The sequence below is a fragment of the Pithys albifrons genome, chromosome 13, assembly GCF_047495875.1.
Source record: "Pithys albifrons albifrons isolate INPA30051 chromosome 13, PitAlb_v1, whole genome shotgun sequence".
NCBI classification, from domain to species: Eukaryota; Metazoa; Chordata; class Aves; order Passeriformes; family Thamnophilidae; genus Pithys; species Pithys albifrons.
In genome coordinates this window covers 3117510-3138575 of record NC_092470.1, presented here as the reverse complement: position 1 = coordinate 3138575, position 21066 = coordinate 3117510, and the positions used below count along the sequence as shown (strand labels likewise).

At 46.4% G+C, this 21066-nt stretch overlaps 1 protein-coding gene across 6 annotated transcripts in view; it reads left to right on the top strand.

Moving 5' to 3' along the window:
• Positions 1–21066, top strand: part of OTUD7A (OTU deubiquitinase 7A) — a 177035-nt gene that overhangs the window by 111065 nt on the left and 44904 nt on the right. For 5 of the 6 annotated variants that reach the window (XM_071567986.1, XM_071567987.1, XM_071567989.1 and 2 more), the window contains 3 exons: positions 640–772; positions 12094–12250; positions 13477–13631. In XM_071567986.1, coding sequence (XP_071424087.1) covers positions 13547–13631 — 85 coding nt within the window. In that variant the 5' untranslated portion in view covers positions 640–772; positions 12094–12250; positions 13477–13546. The remainder of the gene's footprint in view (positions 1–639; positions 773–12093; positions 12251–13476; positions 13632–21066) is intronic. The other variant, XM_071567988.1, reaches the window with a different exon arrangement.

Sequence of the window (21066 nt, the reverse complement as noted above, 5' to 3'; positions counted from 1 at the left end):
TTACAAGTGGATGAGTTCTGTGAATGGATTAAAAAACCAGAAACAGTAAAACTGATTGTAAGTGCCTTTTAAAATAATAAGGTGAAGCTTATAGTAATTGGATTATGTATTTGCAAGCAGCAGGACTTAAACTTAAGGGACAGGAGTAGATTATATGCAAAGGAAATGGTGTTTCTTTTAAAAATAAACCCCGTGGAATAGTGTTCCTCCTTTCTTCATGTGCTCATCTCAGTTTTTCATCAAAGAAAATGGCTGTCCTGACTGAGTCTTCTCCTGGTTTCACTAGTTCATTGTCTTAGATTTTGGAAGATTCTGAGAATAAGACTTTAAAGGTGTGTTTGATGATATTAGGAAAGAGAACTGTTAGAGGAAATTGCAAGTGTGAATTGCCATTTTCTCGTGGGATAGCTGTAAGGATATTTTTGTACATTCATAATTCTTCTTTTTAAATTGTCTGGCTTGAGCCCAAGTAATATTCTTAATGCAAATTATTGTATATGGTAATTTATCTGCATTGAGAGTAGTATCCATTAGGCTTCTAAGGTCAAAGGTAAGGTTGATTTTTGGCAGTTATTATTATTCAAATAGCATGAGTAAGTGCAATGATTAATACTCTACTTATTTTTTTTTTTTTTCCAGATTTCTCAGGGGACAAAATTTTGCTTATTCATACCTTCTACTGTGGCAAAAATGAATTCTTTTCCTCACCAAAAACCAGCAGCATAACACCCATCCGACACCTGCCTCAAGGAACCCTTATTTAAAGTCTATTGTAAGTCAAATTAAACACTTGCTTCCAGGTAGCTTTAATGAGCTGTGTATCTATTTGCAGCTCAGAATCAGCAGCCTTACCAGCACTAATCTGGGCAGTGGGGCTGTTCAGCAGCAGCTGTTGGTGCTTACAGGGAGGCAGAGGAGGGAGCAGGGCAGGGAGGCAGAGCTGGAGGGGGAGCAGGGCAGGGAGGCAGAGCTGGAGGGGGAACAGGGCAGGGAGGCAGAGCTGGAGGGGGAACAGGGCAGGGAGGCAGAGCTGGAGGGGGAACAGGGCAGGGAGGCAGAGCTGGAGGGGGAACAGGGCAGGGGGGCAGAGGAGGGAGCAGGGCAGGGAGGCAGAGCTGGAGGGGGAGCAGGGCAGGGAGGCAGAGCTGGAGGGAGCAGGGCAGGGAGGCAGAGCTGGAGGGGGAGCAGAGCTGGAGGGGGAGCAGGGCAGGGAGGCAGAGCTGGAGGGGGAGCAGGGCAGGGAGGCAGAGCTGGAGGGGGAGCAGGGCAGGGAGGCAGAGCTGGAGGGGGAGCAGGGCAGGGAGGCAGAGCTGGAGGGAGCAGGGCAGGGAGGCAGAGCTGGAGGGGGAGCAGGGCAGGGAGGCAGAGCTGGAGGGGGAGCAGGGCAGGGAGGCAGAGCTGGAGGGGGAGCAGGGCAGGGAGGCAGAGCTGGAGGGGGAGCAGGGCAGGGAGGCAGAGCTGGAGGGGGAGCAGGGCAGGGAGGCAGAGGAGGGAGCAGGGCAGGGAGGCAGAGCTGGAGGGGGAGCAGGGCAGGGAGGCAGAGCTGGAGGGGGAACAGGGCAGGGAGGCAGAGCTGGAGGGGGAGCAGGGCAGGGAGGCAGAGCTGGAGGGGGAGCAGGGCAGGGAGGCAGAGCTGGAGGGGGAGCAGGGCAGGGAGGCAGAGCTGGAGGGGGAGCAGGGCAGGGAGGCAGAGGAGGGAGCAGGGCAGGGAGGCAGAACTGGAGGGAGCAGGGCAGGGGGGCAGAGCTGGAGGGGGAGCAGGGCAGAGAGGCAGAACTGGAGGGAGCAGGGCAGGGGGGCAGAGCTGGAGGGGGAGCAGGGCAGGGAGGCAGAACTGGAGGGAGAGCTGCCTCCTGCCCCCTAGGTTGGATCCTGCCCCGTGGGTTGGACCTGTGTGTGCCCAGTAGAAGGGGCTGCAGCACAGGGCAAAGCAGGGCCATGGCTGAGGCATGAGGGGCACAGCTGAGCAGAGGATCTGCATCACAAATGAAGGCTCACACTCCTGTTGCTATGACAATTGATTTCAGAAATTGCAGTGTAGGGGCTAAAGAACTCGGCAGGAAGGAAACTGCCAGTGGTTAAGCTGTTTTGCATTGTGTTGGCTGTGGTGTCATTTTTAATGCAGAGCCAACTTGAAAAAAATATTGAAACTCCATGTCACAGATATCCAGTAATGGTTACTCAGACTTCATGCTCTTTATGCATGCAGAGTATATGAGATGCTTTTGTGAGAGAGAACCATGCTTAGAGTTTTGACCAGCATACCTTCTTCATTTGGATGACATTTGGAGAAATATGGTCAGTGTTTCGATACAGTATCTTCTTGTCATATCAGGAAAAATTTAAAAAAGAGGAAAATGAAGGGAAAAGAGTACAGAAAAAGTTCTGAATGAGGAAGAAATGTAGTTTGTTTATATTGCTTCTGTATGAGGAAGAAATCTAGTCTGCTCATATTACTTCTTTAGAGATATATTCCAGTGGAAGGAGATGCATGTTACTTAATGAAACTGTGTATTCAATAGGAGACCCCAGATTAACACTGGAAATCCTAGTTGTTGACTCTCTAGTGCAGTATAATGCTGCCTCCTTCTTTATCACTCCCACAGATAAAAGAATAATTGATACTTGAATTTGTTTTGAAATTAAAGTGTTTGTTTTAGAGAAATTTGTGTGCATTGTCCCATTCATAATTAAAGTGACCTCCATGAATTTAGTCTCATTCACTTCGAAGGCAAGAGGAGCCAAACCAAATTAAGGCCAGATTTTACTCACAGATGAAAGTGTTTGCAAAGGAAATTAATGGACACAGACAAATGAAGTTAAATTAACTGGGTTGATTTTTCTGAGTTTCATTCTGTAGACAAAACTTTTGTGATCTTAGTTGTCTTGTAACCTTACATGTCTTGAGAGTCCACATTTTATAACCAACATAGAAATGTCCCACCTGGACATCAGGTCTAGTGCACATTTATTTAGGTAGGTGGTTACCATTTTTTGGATTCTTCAACTAATGCCTTTTAATCCATTTGTTTCTTTCACTGAAGTTCTGTGAGCAGCATAAGTTTAGCCATATAAAACAGGTTGCTAAATTTAAGTCCACTTCATCTGTGGTAAAGTGTATAACATATATTTGGTTCTATGGGAGATGTTCTTCTGCCTCTGAGGTTAAAAACTGGCTTTCACCTCTATACTCTTGGCAGCTAAACCTGGAAGCTGTTTGAAGATAAAAGGTTGTTTAAAACAAAGCAAGTGTGAATCAGGTGGAGTAATCTCTAATCTCATTTGAATGGGATGAATAGAAGTGTAAAAGTAACATACTTAAGAGATATGCTTGCTTTTCATTTGCCTTTAAAATTCTGAGGTGTAGGAGCCTGAGCAGAAATATCTACTCTAACCCTCAATTATTAAGTGCAGTGGAATCTCTGAGTCCTGTTCCAAGAGTGTTTGGCTAAAGCAGCTTTATGGATTGTGTGAAAAAGCTGCTTTGTGTCCAGTGGTTTCCAGAGAAATCTGAATTTCTGGCAGGCCAGAGTATCCTGCTGGTGGGCAGCATCAGTGCCATGCAAGTCAGGGCAGTGCCAGGGAGATTTGTAGAGGTTCAGGGCCTGGAATCTCTGGAAACAGTGAAATCCCTGCAGAGGGAGTTGAGGTGTCCTGAGTAAACAAAAGGGGTGGAAAATTTCTTTGTAGTCAGTTTTGTAATTTTTTTAGGAAGGGCAGCAAGCTGTTTGAGTGTGTTTATTGAGATACTGTGTGTCTTTGCAACTAAAGTCATCATGTCTAGGAAAAAAACTGTCTTGAGAGCTTAAGAACTTTCTGGGAAAAGTTGATATAAGAATTTCTGTCCAGTTGTTTTTATTGATTTATGGGCTGGTGCAGACTTGAGAAATTAAGGTGAACTTGGAAATAAATAAGGGCACAAGTGTATTTCAAGTATTCAGTGTTTCAGGTGTGATTCAGGTACCTAAACAGACACCTAATAAGTATTGTAGGTAGAAAGTGGTAATTCAGGTCCCTTCCTTAGACAGAGATGTGTATTGAAAGCTCTGTGTCATCTGGGACTGGGCAAATGACAGACCCGTCAGCTGAAATCCAGAGGATTTATTCACGTAGGAGTGAAGAATCCTCAGCTGTGAAGTGTCTGAAACCCAGAGACACAGAACATCCTGTGTGATACCCTGAGTAGCACTGGCCACCTGGCAGGCTGTGGATTGGGGTTTTGTGGCTTGAGGGGCTTTTAATATTTGGATTTAACTATGGGGCATTGATATATAAAATATCCTCCTTAGCTTTGACTGGCCTTCTCTGAGCATAGTCTAAGAGGAAAAAGAATTGATTTGGGCTGTTCCCTGTAAATAGGAGAGAAAAAGTACATTTCAGACCAGTGAGCAAATTTTATAGTTAGCAGAAAAATACCCTGTTGTCACTTTCTTAAGACCACCATGCTGTGGTCTGTCAGCAGAACACTCTACCCCCAGATTCTACCACTTCCCTTAAAGCTGATCTTCTCTTCCTAAGCAAATGTCTACTGGAGTTGATTGTTTAATTGCAGTTATTTTCACTTATTAGTTTCTACCTTATATATGACCATTTGGCAAAGTGTTATACAATAAAGAGTGGAGCAGATTAATATAATAACCAAATTCTCTTTGGCTTACTGAAGAATATAAGTGTCTGTGAAACTGCAAGTAAATACATTTTTGCAGGCAGAAAAGAATGAGAAATTCTACAGCTTGAGCTCAGAACATTTAAATGCTTCACTGAGAAGAAATTATCTTACTTAATGCATTGGTTTGATTTCATAATGTTGTCAAGAATGTAGAATTATGGCATTCTCCATCCAGTGTGGCCTGGCAGAAGGAGTGTCCCTCAGAGTCTGGAACTGGGCACAAACAGGGCCTTTCTGCCTTCCCACCCAAAAGGTCAGACAGCTGAACATCCACCCCAGGAGTGGCCACACCTTGGTCTGTGGGCAAGGCAGCTCAGAGGATCGGGGATGGCAGTGGGCACTTGGCACAGGGTCAGGGATGGCAGTGGGCACTTGGCACAGGGTCAGGGATGGCAGTGGGCACTTGGCACAGGGTCAGGGATGGCAGTGGGCACTTGGTTTGGCACAGGGTCAGGGATGGCAGTGGGCACTTGGCACAGGGTCAGGGATGGCAGTGGGCACTTGGCACAGGGTCAGGGATGGCAGTGGGCACTTGGCACAGGGGCAGGAATGGCAGTGGGCACTTGGTTTGGCACAGGGTCAGGGATGGCAGTGGGCACTTGGCACAAGGTCAGGGATGGCAGTGGGCACTTGGCACAGGGGCAGGAATGGCAGTGGGCACTTGGCACAAGGTCAGGGATGGCAGTGGGCACGTGGCACGAGGTCAGGGATGGCAGTGGGCACTTCACCTTGGCAGAGGATCAGGAATGTCAGTGGGCACTTGGCACAAGGTCAGGGATGGCAGTGGGCACTTGGCACAGGGGCAGGAATGGCAGTGGGCACTTGGTTTGGCACAGGGTCAGGGATGGCAGTGGGCACTTGGCACAAGGTCAGGGATGGCAGTGGGCACTTGGCACAGGGGCAGGAATGGCAGTGGGCACTTGGCACAAGGTCAGGGATGGCAGTGGGCACGTGGCACGAGGTCAGGGATGGCAGTGGGCACTTCACCTTGGCAGAGGATCAGGAATGTCAGTGGGCACTTGGCACAAGGTCAGGGATGGCAGTGGGCACTTGGCTTAGGGGCAGGGATGGCAGTGGGCACTTGGTTTGGCACAGGGTCACGGATGGCAGTGGGCACTTGGCACAAGGTCAGGGATGGCAGTGGACATTTCACCTTGGCAGAGGATCAGGAATGTCAGTGGGCACTTGGCCTTGGCACAGGGTCAGGGATGTCAGTGGGCACTTGGTTTGGCACAGGGTCAGGGATGGCAGTGGGCACTTGACACAGGGTCAGGGATGGCAGTGGGCACTTGGCACAAGGTCAGGGATGGCAGTGGGCACTTGGCACAGGGTCAGGGATGGCAGTGGGCACGTGGCACAAGGTCAGGGATGGCAGTGGGCACTTGGCATAGGGTCAGGGATGGCAGTAGGCACTTGGCACAGGGTCAGGGATGGCAGTGGGCACTTGGCACAAGGTCAGGGATGGCAGTGGGCACTTGGCATAGGGTCAGGGATGGCAGTGGGCACTTGGCACAGGGTCAGGGATGGCAGTGGGCACTTGGCACAAGGTCAGGGATGGCAGTGGGCACTTGGCACAGGGTCAGGGATGGCAGTGGGCACTTGGCACAGGGGCAGGAATGGCAGTGGGCACTTGGTTTGGCACAGGGTCAGGGATGGCAGTGGGCACTTGGCACAAGGTCAGGGATGGCAGTGGGCACTTGGCACAGGGGCAGGAATGGCAGTGGGCACTTGGCACAAGGTCAGGGATGGCAGTGGGCACGTGGCACGAGGTCAGGGATGGCAGTGGGCACTTCACCTTGGCAGAGGATCAGGAATGTCAGTGGGCACGTGGCACAAGGTCAGGGATGGCAGTGGGCACTTGGCTTAGGGGCAGGAATGGCAGTGGGCACTTGGCACAGGGGCAGGGATGGCAGTGGGCACGTGGCACGAGGTCAGGGATGGCAGTGGACATTTCACCTTGGCAGAGGATCAGGAATGTCAGTGGGCACTTGGCCTTGGCACAGGGTCAGGGATGTCAGTGGGCACTTGGTTTGGCACAGGGTCAGGGATGGCAGTGGGCACTTGACACAGGGTCAGGGATGTCAGTAGGCACTTGGCACAGGGTCAGGGATGTCAGTGGGCACTTGGTTTGGCACAGGGTCAGGGATGGCAGTGGGCACTTGGCACAAGGTCAGGGATGGCAGTGGGCACTTGACACAGGGTCAGGGATGGCAGTAGGCACTTGGCACAAGGTCAGGGATGGCAGTGGGCACGTGGCACGAGGTCAGGGATGGCAGTGGGCACTTGGCACAAGGTCAGGGATGGCAGTGGGCACTTGGCACAGGGTCAGGGATGGCAGTGGGCACTTGGCACAAGGTCAGGGATGGCAGTGGACATTTCACCTTGGCAGAGGATCAGGAATGTCAGTGGGCACTTGGCCTTGGCACAGGGTCAGGAATGTCAGTGGGCACTTGGTTTGGCACAGGGTCAGGGATGGCAGTGGGCACTTGACACAGGGTCAGGGGGGTCAGTAGGCACTTGGCACAAGGTCAGGGATGGCAGTGGGCACTTGGCATAGGGTCAGGGATGGCAGTGGGCACTTGGCACAAGGTCAGGGATGGCAGTGGGCACTTGGCATAGGGTCAGGGATGGCAGTGGGCACTTGGCACAAGGTCAGGGATGGCAGTGGACATTTCACCTTGGCAGAGGATTAGGAATGTCACTGGGCACTTGGCACAAGGTCAGGGATGGCAGTGGGCACTTGGCACAGGGTCAGGGATGGCAGTGGGCACTTGGCACAAGGTCAGGGATGGCAGTGGACATTTCACCTTGGCAGAGGATCAGGAATGTCAGTGGGCACTTGGCCTTGGCACAGGGTCAGGAATGTCAGTGGGCACTTGGTTTGGCACAGGGTCAGGGATGGCAGTGGGCACTTGACACAGGGTCAGGGGGGTCAGTAGGCACTTGGCACAAGGTCAGGGATGGCAGTGGGCACTTGGCATAGGGTCAGGGATGGCAGTGGGCACTTGGCACAAGGTCAGGGATGGCAGTGGACATTTCACCTTGGCAGAGGATTAGGAATGTCACTGGGCACTTGGCCTTGGCACACCATCAGGAATGTCAGTGGGCACTTGGTTTGGCACAGGGTCAGGGATGGCAGTGGGCACTTGGCACAAGGTCAGGGATGGCAGTGGGCACTTGGTTTGGCACAGGATCAGGGATGGCAGTGGGCACTTGGTTTGGCACAGGATCAGGGATGTCAGTGGGCACTTGACACAGGGTCAGGGATGTCAGTGGGCACTTGGCACAAGGGCAGGGATGGCAGTGGGCACTTGGCCTTGGCACAGGATCAGGGATGGCAGTGGGCACTTGGTTTGGCACAGGAGCAGGGATGGCAGTGGGCACTTGGCACAAGGTCAGGGATGGCAGTGGACATTTCACCTTGGCAGAGGATTAGGAATGTCACTGGGCACTTGGCCTTGGCACACCATCAGGAATGTCAGTGGGCACTTGGTTTGGCACAGGGTCAGGGATGGCAGTGGGCACTTGGCACAAGGTCAGGGATGGCAGTGGGCACTTGGTTTGGCACAGGATCAGGGATGGCAGTGGGCACTTGGTTTGGCACAGGATCAGGGATGTCAGTGGGCACTTGACACAGGGTCAGGGATGTCAGTGGGCACTTGGCACAAGGGCAGGGATGGCAGTGGGCACTTGGCCTTGGCACAGGATCAGGGATGGCAGTGGGCACTTGGCCTTGGCACATGGCATGGAAATGAAAACAAGCTGGTGGGAGGCTGGTGTAATGCAGTCCATGGGTGTCTTTCCATCAGCTTCCCAGATCACCAAGAGTGGGCATCTTATTGATGATTTATTTCATTGATTTATTATTTATTGATTGATGATTTATGTCACCCTTTGGTGGCTGCAGTTCAGCCACTCTGTCTCCCTGAGCATTTGTCCCCTGGCTGCAGTTCATGTGCTGTTTTCTTCCTGTCCCTCCCTTGGCTTTGGTCAGCTGTTTGTATTCTGGATGCATGAGGGGGATTGTTTTGAACATACTTGCTTTTGAGTTATTAGTTATAAACACCCAGTGCATCAATTTGTGCTTCTTTAGAAAATAATATCTTCCTGTTGTTTGACTGGGTGAAGCTGTTGGATTCTGAAGAAGTCAAGCTTAGATTCAGGTGAAGATTGTTTATTTCCAAGTATGGCTCAGTTTTGAGAGAGAGGTACTTAAAGGAGAAGAAAAGATTAAATATAACCAAGATTGTATTAAATTGATTTCAAGTCCTATTAACCCATCTTAGCATTTCTTTCTTATCATATACAACAAATTGTCCCTTTTCACTGCCTCTTGTATTTGCACTATAGAGACAGGAAATTATTTAGGGAAGGAATTTAACCCGAAAAGTGAGTGAAAACACAGGTCTTTCTGCTGTGCTTCGAGGGTCAAGATGTTTCAGTTTTCATCTGTTTGTGTATCCTGTGAGACACATTGGAAGTGGAAGCTGCAGTGTCTGTGTGAGCCACAGTGATGCTTATTGAGAAGTGAAGGTAAGGTGGCTGGTTGTGTTAGATCTCCAAGTGGGGATGTGTAAAGTGTGAGTTGTGTTCATGCTTGGACAAGCCATGGAGAGCAAAGGTGGTGCTGGTGACTCTTTAGGGGACACCAGTGAGTCTGACCCCATCTGCCTCCTGAGTCACTGCCCCTCTACAATTTATCGGCCTTTTTTGCTTAGTAGTTTTCACTATTCCATCTGGGTGGCTTTCACAGCTAATATGAGTTTTCTGGTAAAGATAATATTATTAAAGACTTTTTTGTTGGGTTTTGTTTTTGGTGGTTTGAGTCTTTTTTAAAAAAATTCTAAATTGTAGAGAGCTGAGCAAACAACTTCCTTGGGTAAAAAGCAGTGTTAGTTCACATGAATACAGAGTAGATCCTACCAACTCTGCTCCTTCCTTCCAGAGTGTAGATTCTGTGAGGTAATTATGAGGTGATGGTGATGTCATAAATGCAGAGGTTGGTCTCGTCTTCTGCTCTTAAAAGGATGTCTTTTTTTAGTGTTGAAAATATGAAGTAATGCTGATACTGAGACAACTCATGAATTGGCTTCTTCAGGCTGATATTCCCTTCAGCTTTCCAAACTGAGGAGCAGTTTCCCCCACACACAGTGACTGTACTTGGGGGCCCAGCTGGTGCATTTTAAATTAGCAGTCATATACTCCTGAGTCACTTCTGACTGTGATCTCAAATTCCCCAGTGCTTTGTATCAGCTGGGCCAGTTCCTTCAGCATGTTCCATGTTTCCCTCCTGCTGGCTAAGATTCCTTTCATTCTTCCTCCCAGTCACTAATTAGTTGTGTGCAGTTTCTTGTGATCTTTCTGTACAGGTTTTAGTGCTGGTTAGTACAATGTTTCTATATATGGGTGTTTCTTAAAAATAAAAGTAGCATTTTTTGCCCTGAATTTGCATTGGAACAGCTTCAGTTGCTACAAAGCTTAGCTGCCAAATTTGGCCATAAGCCATTAAGGCAGTTCTCTTCCCAGAGTGTCTGCATTCCTTTTGACCAGCCCCCTCAATATTTCCAGCTGTCCTTCTGTTATTACATCTAATGATGTTACATTTTGAAGTTCTGCCTCGTGCAGGGGGGCTCCAGTGCAGTTTGCCCTGAACTCCCTGCAGGGTGGCCATGGGGATCCAGCAATGGACATCAACTTCAGATGAGTCTCAGCAGGGTTGAACAGAGAGGAAAAGATCTCTGCCCTGCTATCCTAATGGGGCCCAAACACAATGATACAGTACAAAAACATAAATGTTTCCCACCCTGGGGGTGTTCAAGAAATGACTGGACATGACACTTAGTACTGTGGTTTAGTTGACAAGGTGCTAGTCAGTCAGAAGTTGGACTTGATGATCTCAAAGATCTTTTCCAAACTAATTGATTCTGTGATTCTTAAGGTCTATTCCAGTCTTCTATTCTATTTATGATCAGGTGACCCCCTGGTGGATGAGGGGAAGGCTGTGGATGTGTCTATCTGGACTTCAGCAAGGCCTTTGACACTGTCTCACATAATTTACTCCTGGAAAAGCTGGTAGCCCATGGCCTGGACAAGTGTACCCTCTGCTGGGTCAGGAGTTGGCTGGAGGGCCGGGCCCAGAGAGTGCTGGTGAACGGAGCTGCATCCAGCTGGTCACCAGTGGTGTTCCCCAGGGGTCTGTGTTGGGTCTAGTCCTGTTTAACATCTTTATTGATGATTTAGATGAGGGGATTGAGAACATCATCAGCAAATTTGCAGGTGACACCAAGTTGGGAGGGAGTGTCGACCTGCTGGAAAGCAGGAGGGCTCCGCAGAGGGATGTGGAGAGACTGGAGAGATGGGCTGATTCCAATGGGATGAAGTTCAACAAGGCCAAGTGCAGGTCCTGCCCTTTGGCCACCCCAACCCCCTGCAGCGCTCCAGGCTGGGCACAGAGTGGCTGGAGAGCAGCCAGGCAGAGGGACCTGGGGGGACTGAGGGACAGGAAGCTCAACAGGAGCCACCAGTGTGCCCAGGTGGCCAAGAAGGCCAAGGGGATCCTGGCCTGGATCCAAACTAGCGTGGCCAGCAGGCCCAGGGCAGTGACCCTTCCCCTGGACTCTGCCTTGGGAAGGCCACACCTTGAGTGTCGAGTTCAGTTCTGGGCCCCTCAGTTGAGGCAAGAGATTGAGGGGCTGGAGTGGGGCCAGAGAAGAGCAACGAGGCTGGAGAAGGGACTGGAGCACAAGTGCTGTGGGGAGAGGCTGAGGGAGCTGGGGCTGTTTAGCCTGGAGAAGAGGAGGCTCAGAGGTGACCTCAGCACTGTCTGGAACTGCCTGAAGGGAAGTTCTGGCCAGGTGGGGGTTGGTCTCTTCTCCCAGGCACTCAGCAATAGGACAAGGGGGCACGATGGGCTCAAGCTCTGCCAGGGGAAATTCAAGTTGGAGATCAGAAAAAACTTCTTTGCAGAGAGAGTGCTCAGGCATTGGAATGGGCTGCCCAGAGAGGGGGTGGATTCCCCATCCCTGGAGGTTTTTCAACTGAGCTTGGCCGTGGCACTGAGTGCCATGATCTGGTAAAGGGACTGGAGTTGGACCAAGGGTTGGACTTGGTGATCTTGGAGGTCTTTTCCAACCCAGTTGATTCTATGATTCTATGATTTTGCATCCCACAAGCTTCTAGTTTGTTGGAGCAAGTTGGGTTTAGTGGCCAGTCCTCATGGATGAGGCTGAGAAGGACCCCACCTTCCTGGGGCAGGTTTGCATTTCAGCAGGGATTGGTACTTGCAGAAAAAGGTAATTTCTAAGAAAGCAAAGGCATTCCCTTTTTAAGGCTAAATATTACCAAGTAGTTGCCTGTCAAGTAGGAGAGGACTGGGATTCATCTGGGGGACAGTGACATCAACTGGTTTCCAATTCCTTTCACAGTTTATTTCTCTGTAGCTGTGGTGCAATCAAGAGCCAACCAACATCATCTGCTGCCAGTAGAAAATCTCCATGCCCATCCTTACCCTTGGCACGGGGTAAAGTTGCAACTCAGCCTGTGAGGAGGAATTAACAGGAAAACTCCAGTTCATGTTCAAAGGTAAACTTTGACCAATGATGAATAACAGGCATGAAAGTTTAACATAAGCTTTTCTTTATGTTGTGTATTGTTGAACCTCATCCTGATTGCTTTGCTTTGCACTATTTCTGCAGCAGTCCAGGCAGGGTAGAAATACAGAAATGCCTTTAGGATAACTGTGTTTTTAATTCCAGCTGTCTTAATAGCTTGCCTGGCATCAGCTACTCTAGGAGTGCCTGCTTTAAGTTTTATTTGGTATTTTTAGGGAGCATTGCCTAGAAATATGGGTTTCCTCTTTCCAGGAACAAAACAGTAGGTACAAAATGCAGGAGACCAGATGTATTTTTGTTATTTATGCATTTGGCAAGAAAAATTCCCGTGCCAGATATTGTGTCACTCTTCACTTGGGGCAAAGCATGATGTGCTTCCTAACAGGTCCCTGGGTGAGTGTGCCCAGGAGAGTGCCCTGGTGGGATTGCCCCCCACAGACTGCTCAGAAACACAGTCACAACTTTCAGCAGCAACAGCATTTCATCAGTGAAATAAAACAAAATAATAAAGCAAAGAAACCTTGTAAGTCACTGTAATATCAGCTGTGCCCCCTGCCAGCCTCCTGCCCACCTCTGCCCCTCTCTGTGGGACACAGTGGGACACTGAGAAGGCTGTGGCTGTGTGAGCACTGCCCACCAGTCAATAAATTACTGATGTGGTATCAATGCTCCTTGAGCCACAGCTCTAGGAAAGGAATGAAGAAAATTAACTCCATCCCAGCCAGACCCAGCGCAGTATCTATAAATTATAGAAGTTATACTGACAAGGCAAATAAAAGAGTGAATACTAAGCTCTGGTGGATATGTGTTAGTAAAGCAGAAGAGCTCTAGGCTGGCCAGCCACTGAAATACCTGCCAAACTGCAGTTTATGAGCAGTGACAATGAAATGGTGATGGTGGTTTTAATGAGCAGCCCCTGGGGTAGCTGAATTGGAGGCTTCAAGTTGCAGCATCATTTACAAGCTGCACATGAGAAAAATCAATAAAAATATGAGATGTTAAGATAGAGAAAACCTTCCAGTATGAGTGATCAACATCTTCCAGGCTAAGGCAGAGATGCATGACAAATGCTGTTTGTTTTAATATGCTGTGACTTGAATGGTTTGGCATTTTTAATAGTCTTGTGTGGAGAAGAGAGCAAAAATGTGGTTTGCATCACTTTGGAATGCATTCTAAAGGCCTGTTTCTCCTTGGCAGATGGACACCTTGTAGCCAACCAGTGAATCCCACTGCAGCTGCATGTCTGGCAGCATCTCTGAATGATCACATGACTCTTGATATGGATGCAGTCCTGTCAGACTTTGTTCGGTCCACAGGGGCAGAACCAGGTCTGGCAAGAGACTTACTGGAAGGTAAGTTTGGGGACACAGCCATTTCACTGCTCAAAGCAAGAATCCCAGTCATAAAAAGAGAACTCTGGTCTATAAGAACTGAGATTTCTCAGCATTCTTGCTAAGTCAACTCTTGTAATAAGCTGACCACAGATGATAAATGATACTAAGGCAGGGGTTTCCAACAAAAGCCTTAAAAACTCCTCAGTGTTAGATTGCTGTGTTTTAAGTTGTTGAGAGTCATGTGGACAGTGGACTTTGAGCCAAAAAAACCTGCTTGTGTAGGCCCTCATTTTCATGTAACAACAAGTTTGGGTCAGTTCTGCTATGGCCCCAAAGCCCTTTGCTCTTTCTATCCCTCTCACAAATTCTGTTTTCAGAACTTGCTCAGACTGGATGTTCACATCCTGCTCCTGAGGAATAGCACCTCTTTTTCAGAGCCATTGCTGATACTGTTTCTTCTATTCATGTTTTGGAGGCAGTTTTTTCAGTTTCACTGTCCTGTAGATACCAGTTTCTGCTTCCCTATCCAATGATTTCAGCATGTTTTGCTTTGGGCTGTGGCTGTAGCAGGACATTATTGTGCACAGTGTGTGTTCTTCCTCCTGGCAATGCATGGGTGAGTTAAACACACACTGTTGTACAAATATAGCTGAAAAATCTATACATTGCATAGGGACTTTCTACACTGCCACAAGCTGTCCAAAATGTTGGCTCAGTTGATTTTTCTATACTCTGCCTGTCCTGCTGGTAAAATCCATGCAGTTTTCTTCCACTGAGCACAGCTTCTTGTCTCACTGAAACATTCCTCTAGTGATGCTTGACACAGATCTTTCAGTAAGTGTCCATTCCAGAGTTGAAATGAAGAGGCAAAGAGATTTTAGAAAATAATGTGTATATACAGACAGGTGTATTAATTCCAGTTGATTTGTGTCAGGTTGTTTTTACCAGTATCTTAAAATCTTTTTTATTGCTTGTTTTTGAACATCCCAGTAACTGCACACCCACATCTAGGGTGGGAAGCCAAGGTAGCTGAGATCATGAGAAGGATCCCCTCCTGGGGACCATGCACAGCCAACTCAAACAGCTCAGGGGGCTCCCATCTCCCCTTCTCTGTGCTGGTGTGAGTTTGTCTGGTGCCCAGGGTGTGCCTGCATGCCTGAGCAATAGCTGAGTGAGCTATTTCTGGGCTGAATTCTTCAGCTGAGCTGTGCTCATCAGAACCTGCCTTCCATCAGAAGCTGTAGCACTCTGACTGCTCTGTTAGTGACTGGCAGTGTCTTGTGCCCAGAACACTTCATGTCTGGGTTTGGTCACTTGTTCCTCTTGGTGCCTCTGTGTCCATTTTACACTGAAGGACTTTGGCTTCCTCTGGTCAGCACTCCTTGCTTTCTCCACCTGAATGCTGTCCTGGACCACCCAGACTGCTTCCATCATCCTCTTCAGCTCACAGAAAGCTTCCTACCAGCCCTGCCCCAATTGTCAGCTGCTATTACAGCTGAATTATTAACATGGGAAGGACAATTCTTTCAGCGTGGTTATGATTGCAAGACTTTGCAATTCTCATCCTTCTTGTTTAGTACTCCAGGGAGGACACTTGGTTGACAGCTGTTTGCACCTTTCTCTCTCATCCTGTAGAGACTTTTAAAGTAAACAGCCAGCAGGAATTACCTCTGCAAGACAGATGAATGTCCTCAAATTCATGGCATCTCCAAGATACAAATCCTGATGTTTTTATCTTAATAATTAAAGATCAGCCAAAGAATGATGAGTATGTCCCTACACAAAGAAAAGGACACCACAAGCTATTTGCTGACTGTACCAGATAATAGAATCATGGGTTGGGGGGAATCTCTGAGCACCACATATGTCAGCAAATCCCAGAGTGGAGAGTGACTGGGACAGTTGCTTTGGCTCTCAGCAGCATTTGACTCGTTGGGAAACTGGATCTGACATTACACTGTGATGGTTCAGGAATCAGATGTGCTTAAGGCAGATCACTTTGTATCAAAAGCATCTGCTGCAGACCCGAGATCTTGTCTCAGTGCCCTTCCATTTAAGGAGGAAAGAAGACTGTGGAAAAAAACATAGACTGTAGGCTTCCAAAAACGCCCACAATTCCATCAACTTGCCTGAAAACAAGAGCATTCCCATCAGTGTAAATCCAACAGCCTTTCAATATTATTCCCTGAGAAAAAGGCTTCTTTTTGAGCTTGATCTTGTGCTCCAAGAGCAGTGTGAGCCTCTGTATCTTTTCCTAAGTTTAAAAAAACTTCTAAAAATTGTTTTTAAATCTGACATTGAATGTTATGCACCAGAACAAGATTTTTACTCATTCTTTTCCCCTATATATTCTTCAAAAATATATAGCCCCCTGTTTTTAAGCCTTAGGGTTGTATTAGTATCCTGTCTTTCATGATGAAATTATTAGCTATAGGAAACTAAGTGGTTGCAAGGCAATCAAACACACAAGCTAATTTTTAAAAAGGACATAGTTTGGGGCATAGAAGAACACAATCTGTATTATTTTCAATGAGTTTTTCCATTAAATGTGGAAGCATTTTGTGTTTTCATCAGTTTAGCATCATTTCTGAAAATAGGAACTCCAGGAAAGCAAAAAGAATTGGAATTCACTTATCTATTTAAGGTTGTGGCAAAACCCCCCATCAGAATGAGTTGGCCTGTTCTACTCAGTCATCCCTGCCCATGTTCAGTAGTGATTTTAATAGCCCACATTTTCACTTGGTATGTCTAGTGCAGCACAGACATGATTTATGGGGCAATTTAAGGTGCATGTATGAATGAATAAAAAATAAGAATGACAAGTATGTGAAAAAATTTACTTTCAGTTCCCCCCTTGATTCCAATTAAAAAAATCAAAACCAGTAATCTGAAATATTTTTACTTCCAATAAAGGCCAGGAGCATTCCCTTCCTCCTGCTGTTACATTTGTGAAAAAAGAGCAACTTAAAACATTTTCATGGCTATGTGAGCTAAAATTCTGGTATTGGATTCTATATTTATTAAGATGCTTAGAGCTATTCCAAATTAATTGTAAATTAATATCCCTAAATTTCAACTATATATTGTTAGCTGTGCCAGTTCTATGTTAGTGGATTCTACACATGGGCTAAACCATTTGTTTCTTAGAAATGTTATTTTCCAGCTTTACTTTCATTTTTGGATGGGTACTTCCCAAATAAAAAAATAATATATTTAACTGAAAAATTGCTCTTTGACTTGTATAAATGATTTCATTTATTAATATAAATGAAATAGCATTTTACCATTATATAAAACATTTGCTGTCCAGCTTCAAACAGCACTTGGTTGAGGTATCCATAGCTGAAAATCAAGGCAGAAATTGGGAGAGTGGCTTTCCAGGCAGGATGTGAGAGCAGTAAATAAAGGAGACTGAGCCCATGGAACAGGAGAGAGATGCAGCTGGTGGGCATCTCCTCAAAGAACAGACTATAAGCAGAATTCAAAGGAAAGCAGGGAATTGATAGAGAGGGAGAGAGAAACCTACAGTGCTGACATGTGATTGAGTGTGCAAAACAACTCCCCCAAAATAGGCTCTCATTCTCCTCTCCCTCAGCCTGTTCCTTTTTTAGTTCTCTTGTGGAAGGCTTGGCAAAGGGAAGAGGAAGCTGAGCTGCCACCAATGTCTTGTTAGGCAGAGATCAGAGCTGTCATTTCCAGCTGCCTGTTCAGCTCTGAGTGACTTGGCATTCTAGCAGAAAATGAGGCAAATATTAATAAAATGGCACTGCTGTATTATTTTCCTTTGAGAGCAGGGACCAAAATCAAATCTTGTTTTAAAACCTATGGTCTAACTTTATTCTAGTTTTGCATATGAGTTTTTTTGGAAGGAATAAAGCTGATCTTGGGTTCCTCTTCTTGCCTTGTGCCTGGTAATATTTCTTCATCTACTTCATGCCAAGTAGGAAGAAGGGACTGCATTTAAACTGAACTTGGGGGTTGCTTTATCAGCAGTTGGTTTGGGTGTTTCTGTGTTGCCCTCAAATTGCACTTACAGGTTCATTTCAGAGCTAATGTCTTTATATCCAGTGCCTTCCTCTGGTTATTCTCCACCTTAAAATTGGCTTGTTGCCCTCTCAGTTTGTGCTGTCCCATAATGGCTGTAATTCCACTGCATCAGTGGGTGCTGTTTTGCTTTAGGCAGCATTTCTTGCCCTTCTGAACCTTTCCTTTGCTGAAGTTCTGTATATATGTATGTGTATATATGTGTGTGTGTGTATATATATATATATATGGGGAGGGGGGAGGTGTTATTGTGTTATTGCTGCAAGTTTCCCTTCATTGTTGTTCTTATTATTTAGATATTTCCTAGTTGAATCATTTCAAGCATTTTGTTTATCATTAAAACAAGAGTTGCTGATGACCTTTCAATGTTCTTTTTAACATATTGGAGTAGGTGGATATTTGAAAGCTTGCTGGGGGGGCTGGGTTAGAGTTGCATGCTTGCTTTTTCTAATAATTAATTAGAAATGTTCTCTATTTTTTATTGTATGTGATTTAAGAAGTGTAAGACAATATATTTCTTAACTGTTACAGCCCTGCTAAGTGATACAGTTTTAGCCAAAACAATACAAAGCAAAAAACCCAAAGATTAAATAACAGAGTGTTGCTCTGGGATTACAGCACTGGAGGATGAGGGAGGAATGACTGACATTATTTACCTGGACTTGTGCAAAGCATTTGACACTGTCCCTCATGCCATCCTTGTCTCTGAACTGGAGAGACACAGATATGATGGATGGGCCACTCCGTGGGTACAGAATGGGCTGGAGGGTCACACCCAAAGGGTTGGGGTCAGTGGCTCCATGTCCAAGTGGAGACCAGTGATGAGTGGTGCCCTCAGGGGCTGGCATGGGCACAGGTGCTGTTTGACATCTCTGCCTGTGCCATGGGCAGTGGGACCGAGGCACCCCCAGCGAGTTCTCTGCCAACACTGAGCTGTGTGGAGCAGGTGACACCCTGGAGGGAAGGGATCCATCCAGAGGGAAGGGATCCATCCAGAAAGAAGGGTCCATCCAGAGGGAAGGAATCCCTTCTCAGGGACAGAGCTGGGCCTGTGAGAAGCAGAAGCCCATTCAGAGCTGTCTGTGTGAAATTAGGACATTGTGACAAGGCTCAGAGTCCTGCCCTTGGGTGCACAAATGTTTTTCTTGCATTTTGATGCTTGGAGGCTCCAGCAAATCTGGAGAAAGTGAGTCCAATAATCGTTTCCTGTGTTGGTTCTGTGAAGTTTGAGGCTTTGGTGTTGAATTGGTGCTTTTGTTCAGGAGATGGGGACGACTCCAGGGAGATGGAGAGATTTGCAAATAAACATTTTCTATGTAAGATACTTCTAGATGTAGAAATTTTAATTGATGTGTGGTTTCAAGTTTGTTTTAGAAGTTCAGTTTCTACAATGTACCATGGAGCATAACTCAAGTCACTGTGCAGGGTAGTTTTAAGTGCAGCCCACTGTGAGCCTGGTTTCTGAGGGCTGAATGCAATTTTTTTGATAGAGGTTTTATATAAGATGATTGCATTTGGCTTAAAACTGAGGGCAGTGGGGTTTCTGTTGGTCTGCTGATTTTCTGCTTTCCTGTTACCTACATCAAAGCCTGTCACACAGCAGTCACAGCACATGAACAGGGAGTTTTTCTTGGCTTCAGAATTTAAACATAGACAAATCATGAGCAAGAGACTGGTAGGGAATGCCCTGACACAAGAGAAATGCTGTTTGTGTTCCACTGGTGTGGGTCTGTCACTCACAGGTCTGTACTGAATAAATCCAGGCTGCTGTTGGGGGTCACACAGCACTGCACTTGTAGCATTGCCAGGACTCAGATAAAACTATTTTGCTGACAGCTACATTTCCTATAATTATATTTATTGTCAATTCCAATTTTTTAACAAAAAAAAGTTTTGCTTTATTGTTCTCATGGTTGAGAAGAAGAATTTTAAAAATGTTTTTTAAGTGCCTTCTAAAACTGGGAGCAAAGAAAAGCAATCCCTGCTCCAAACCTTGGTAAGTGATCACATCAGCTGGGAGCACACTCACAATTCCTCTGTGCTTGGGTTGTGCCATGGGATTGAGATGGGATATGAAGTTAGGGCAGAGCCCTGACTGCACTATAAGCATTTAATCTACATGGGATTCAGAGTGAAAAAGTGCTGGCAATAACTCAGGGACTTGTTCAGGATCTCAGACAGTTTTCACTGAATTTCCATTTTGCCCTCCAGACTTTCCAACAGGAGATTACAGCATAACAGATACAACAGTCTGTACTGCTCAAGGTGTATATAATATTGTTACTCAATGGTACCAGTTCTCCTCTCACTACTTTATTCAGTAGCTCAGAGCCTGGGATAGTTTAGCTCAACCCTGCAGGGAGCAGCTGTTTGTGTCATTTCTTTCCTTCTTCAGTTAGGTTTCTTTTCTTCACAGATATGAGTGTAGCAGGAAAAGACTTTTCTTTTGTCTGCTTGAAACTGCTTTGTACTATATTTAGCTTGTCTTCTTTGTGTAAGCACATAAGTTATCTTTAACTGCTGCTCAGGTAATGTAGCCTCTCAAAGCACCTCAAATGAATAACTACCATGATTTATGGTGTCATAAATCATGTATTAGTCAGAATCAGATTACCTTTGAAAAAGCACTTGTGGAATGCTGTGAAAGTCTCATATAATTTGTAAGATCTCTTTTCTTGTTAGTAAATATTTCCAATTAGAAACAAGTACTTGGAGAATGGTGAACATCCATGTAATTTAGCAAGACTGTTTTGAAACAGCATGCACACACCTCAATCAATGTTTGTTATTTTTGAGACTGACAAGTATCATTGCACCTCCTGCCCTAAACAGACTTCTGACTCTCTGTCCATTGGCCTGATTCTGGGGGTGCTGCTCAGAGCAATCTGCTGAAGGGGAAGCTTGGAAGCAAATCTTGGGGAGGATTCTGTGTTGGCAGGTTCCAAGAGCAGCTCACATAGATGTGGAACCACTCCCTGAGTCCTCTCACTACATGTTTGGTTACTGAGCACTGTCCTGTATTACCTGCTACCTAAAAGGCTTTTAAAGTCTCCAAGACAGTGAGTTCTCTCTGATGTGTGAGACAAAGGGACCTAAAGTATTTTGTGTTTGCAGTCTGCTGTTCTGTGAGTAGAAGGATAAGAAAGTTTCTCACTGTTTTGGGCTATAACACTTTCTGTCATTCCTTTTAATTATTATTTATTATTAATACAACTGCACAGATGTGAAGGATTGCTCCCTCTCAGTGGGATTTAGTGTTCATCTTAAATTGCTGATTTCTGGAGCCTTTTGATTGGAATCTGAGCAAGGGAAGTCCTGACCTTGATCGTCTTGTGTGACAAAAAGTCACAGATTTTGGATTTCATAGAATCATAGAATCAATTGGGTTGGAAAAGACCTCTGAGATCAT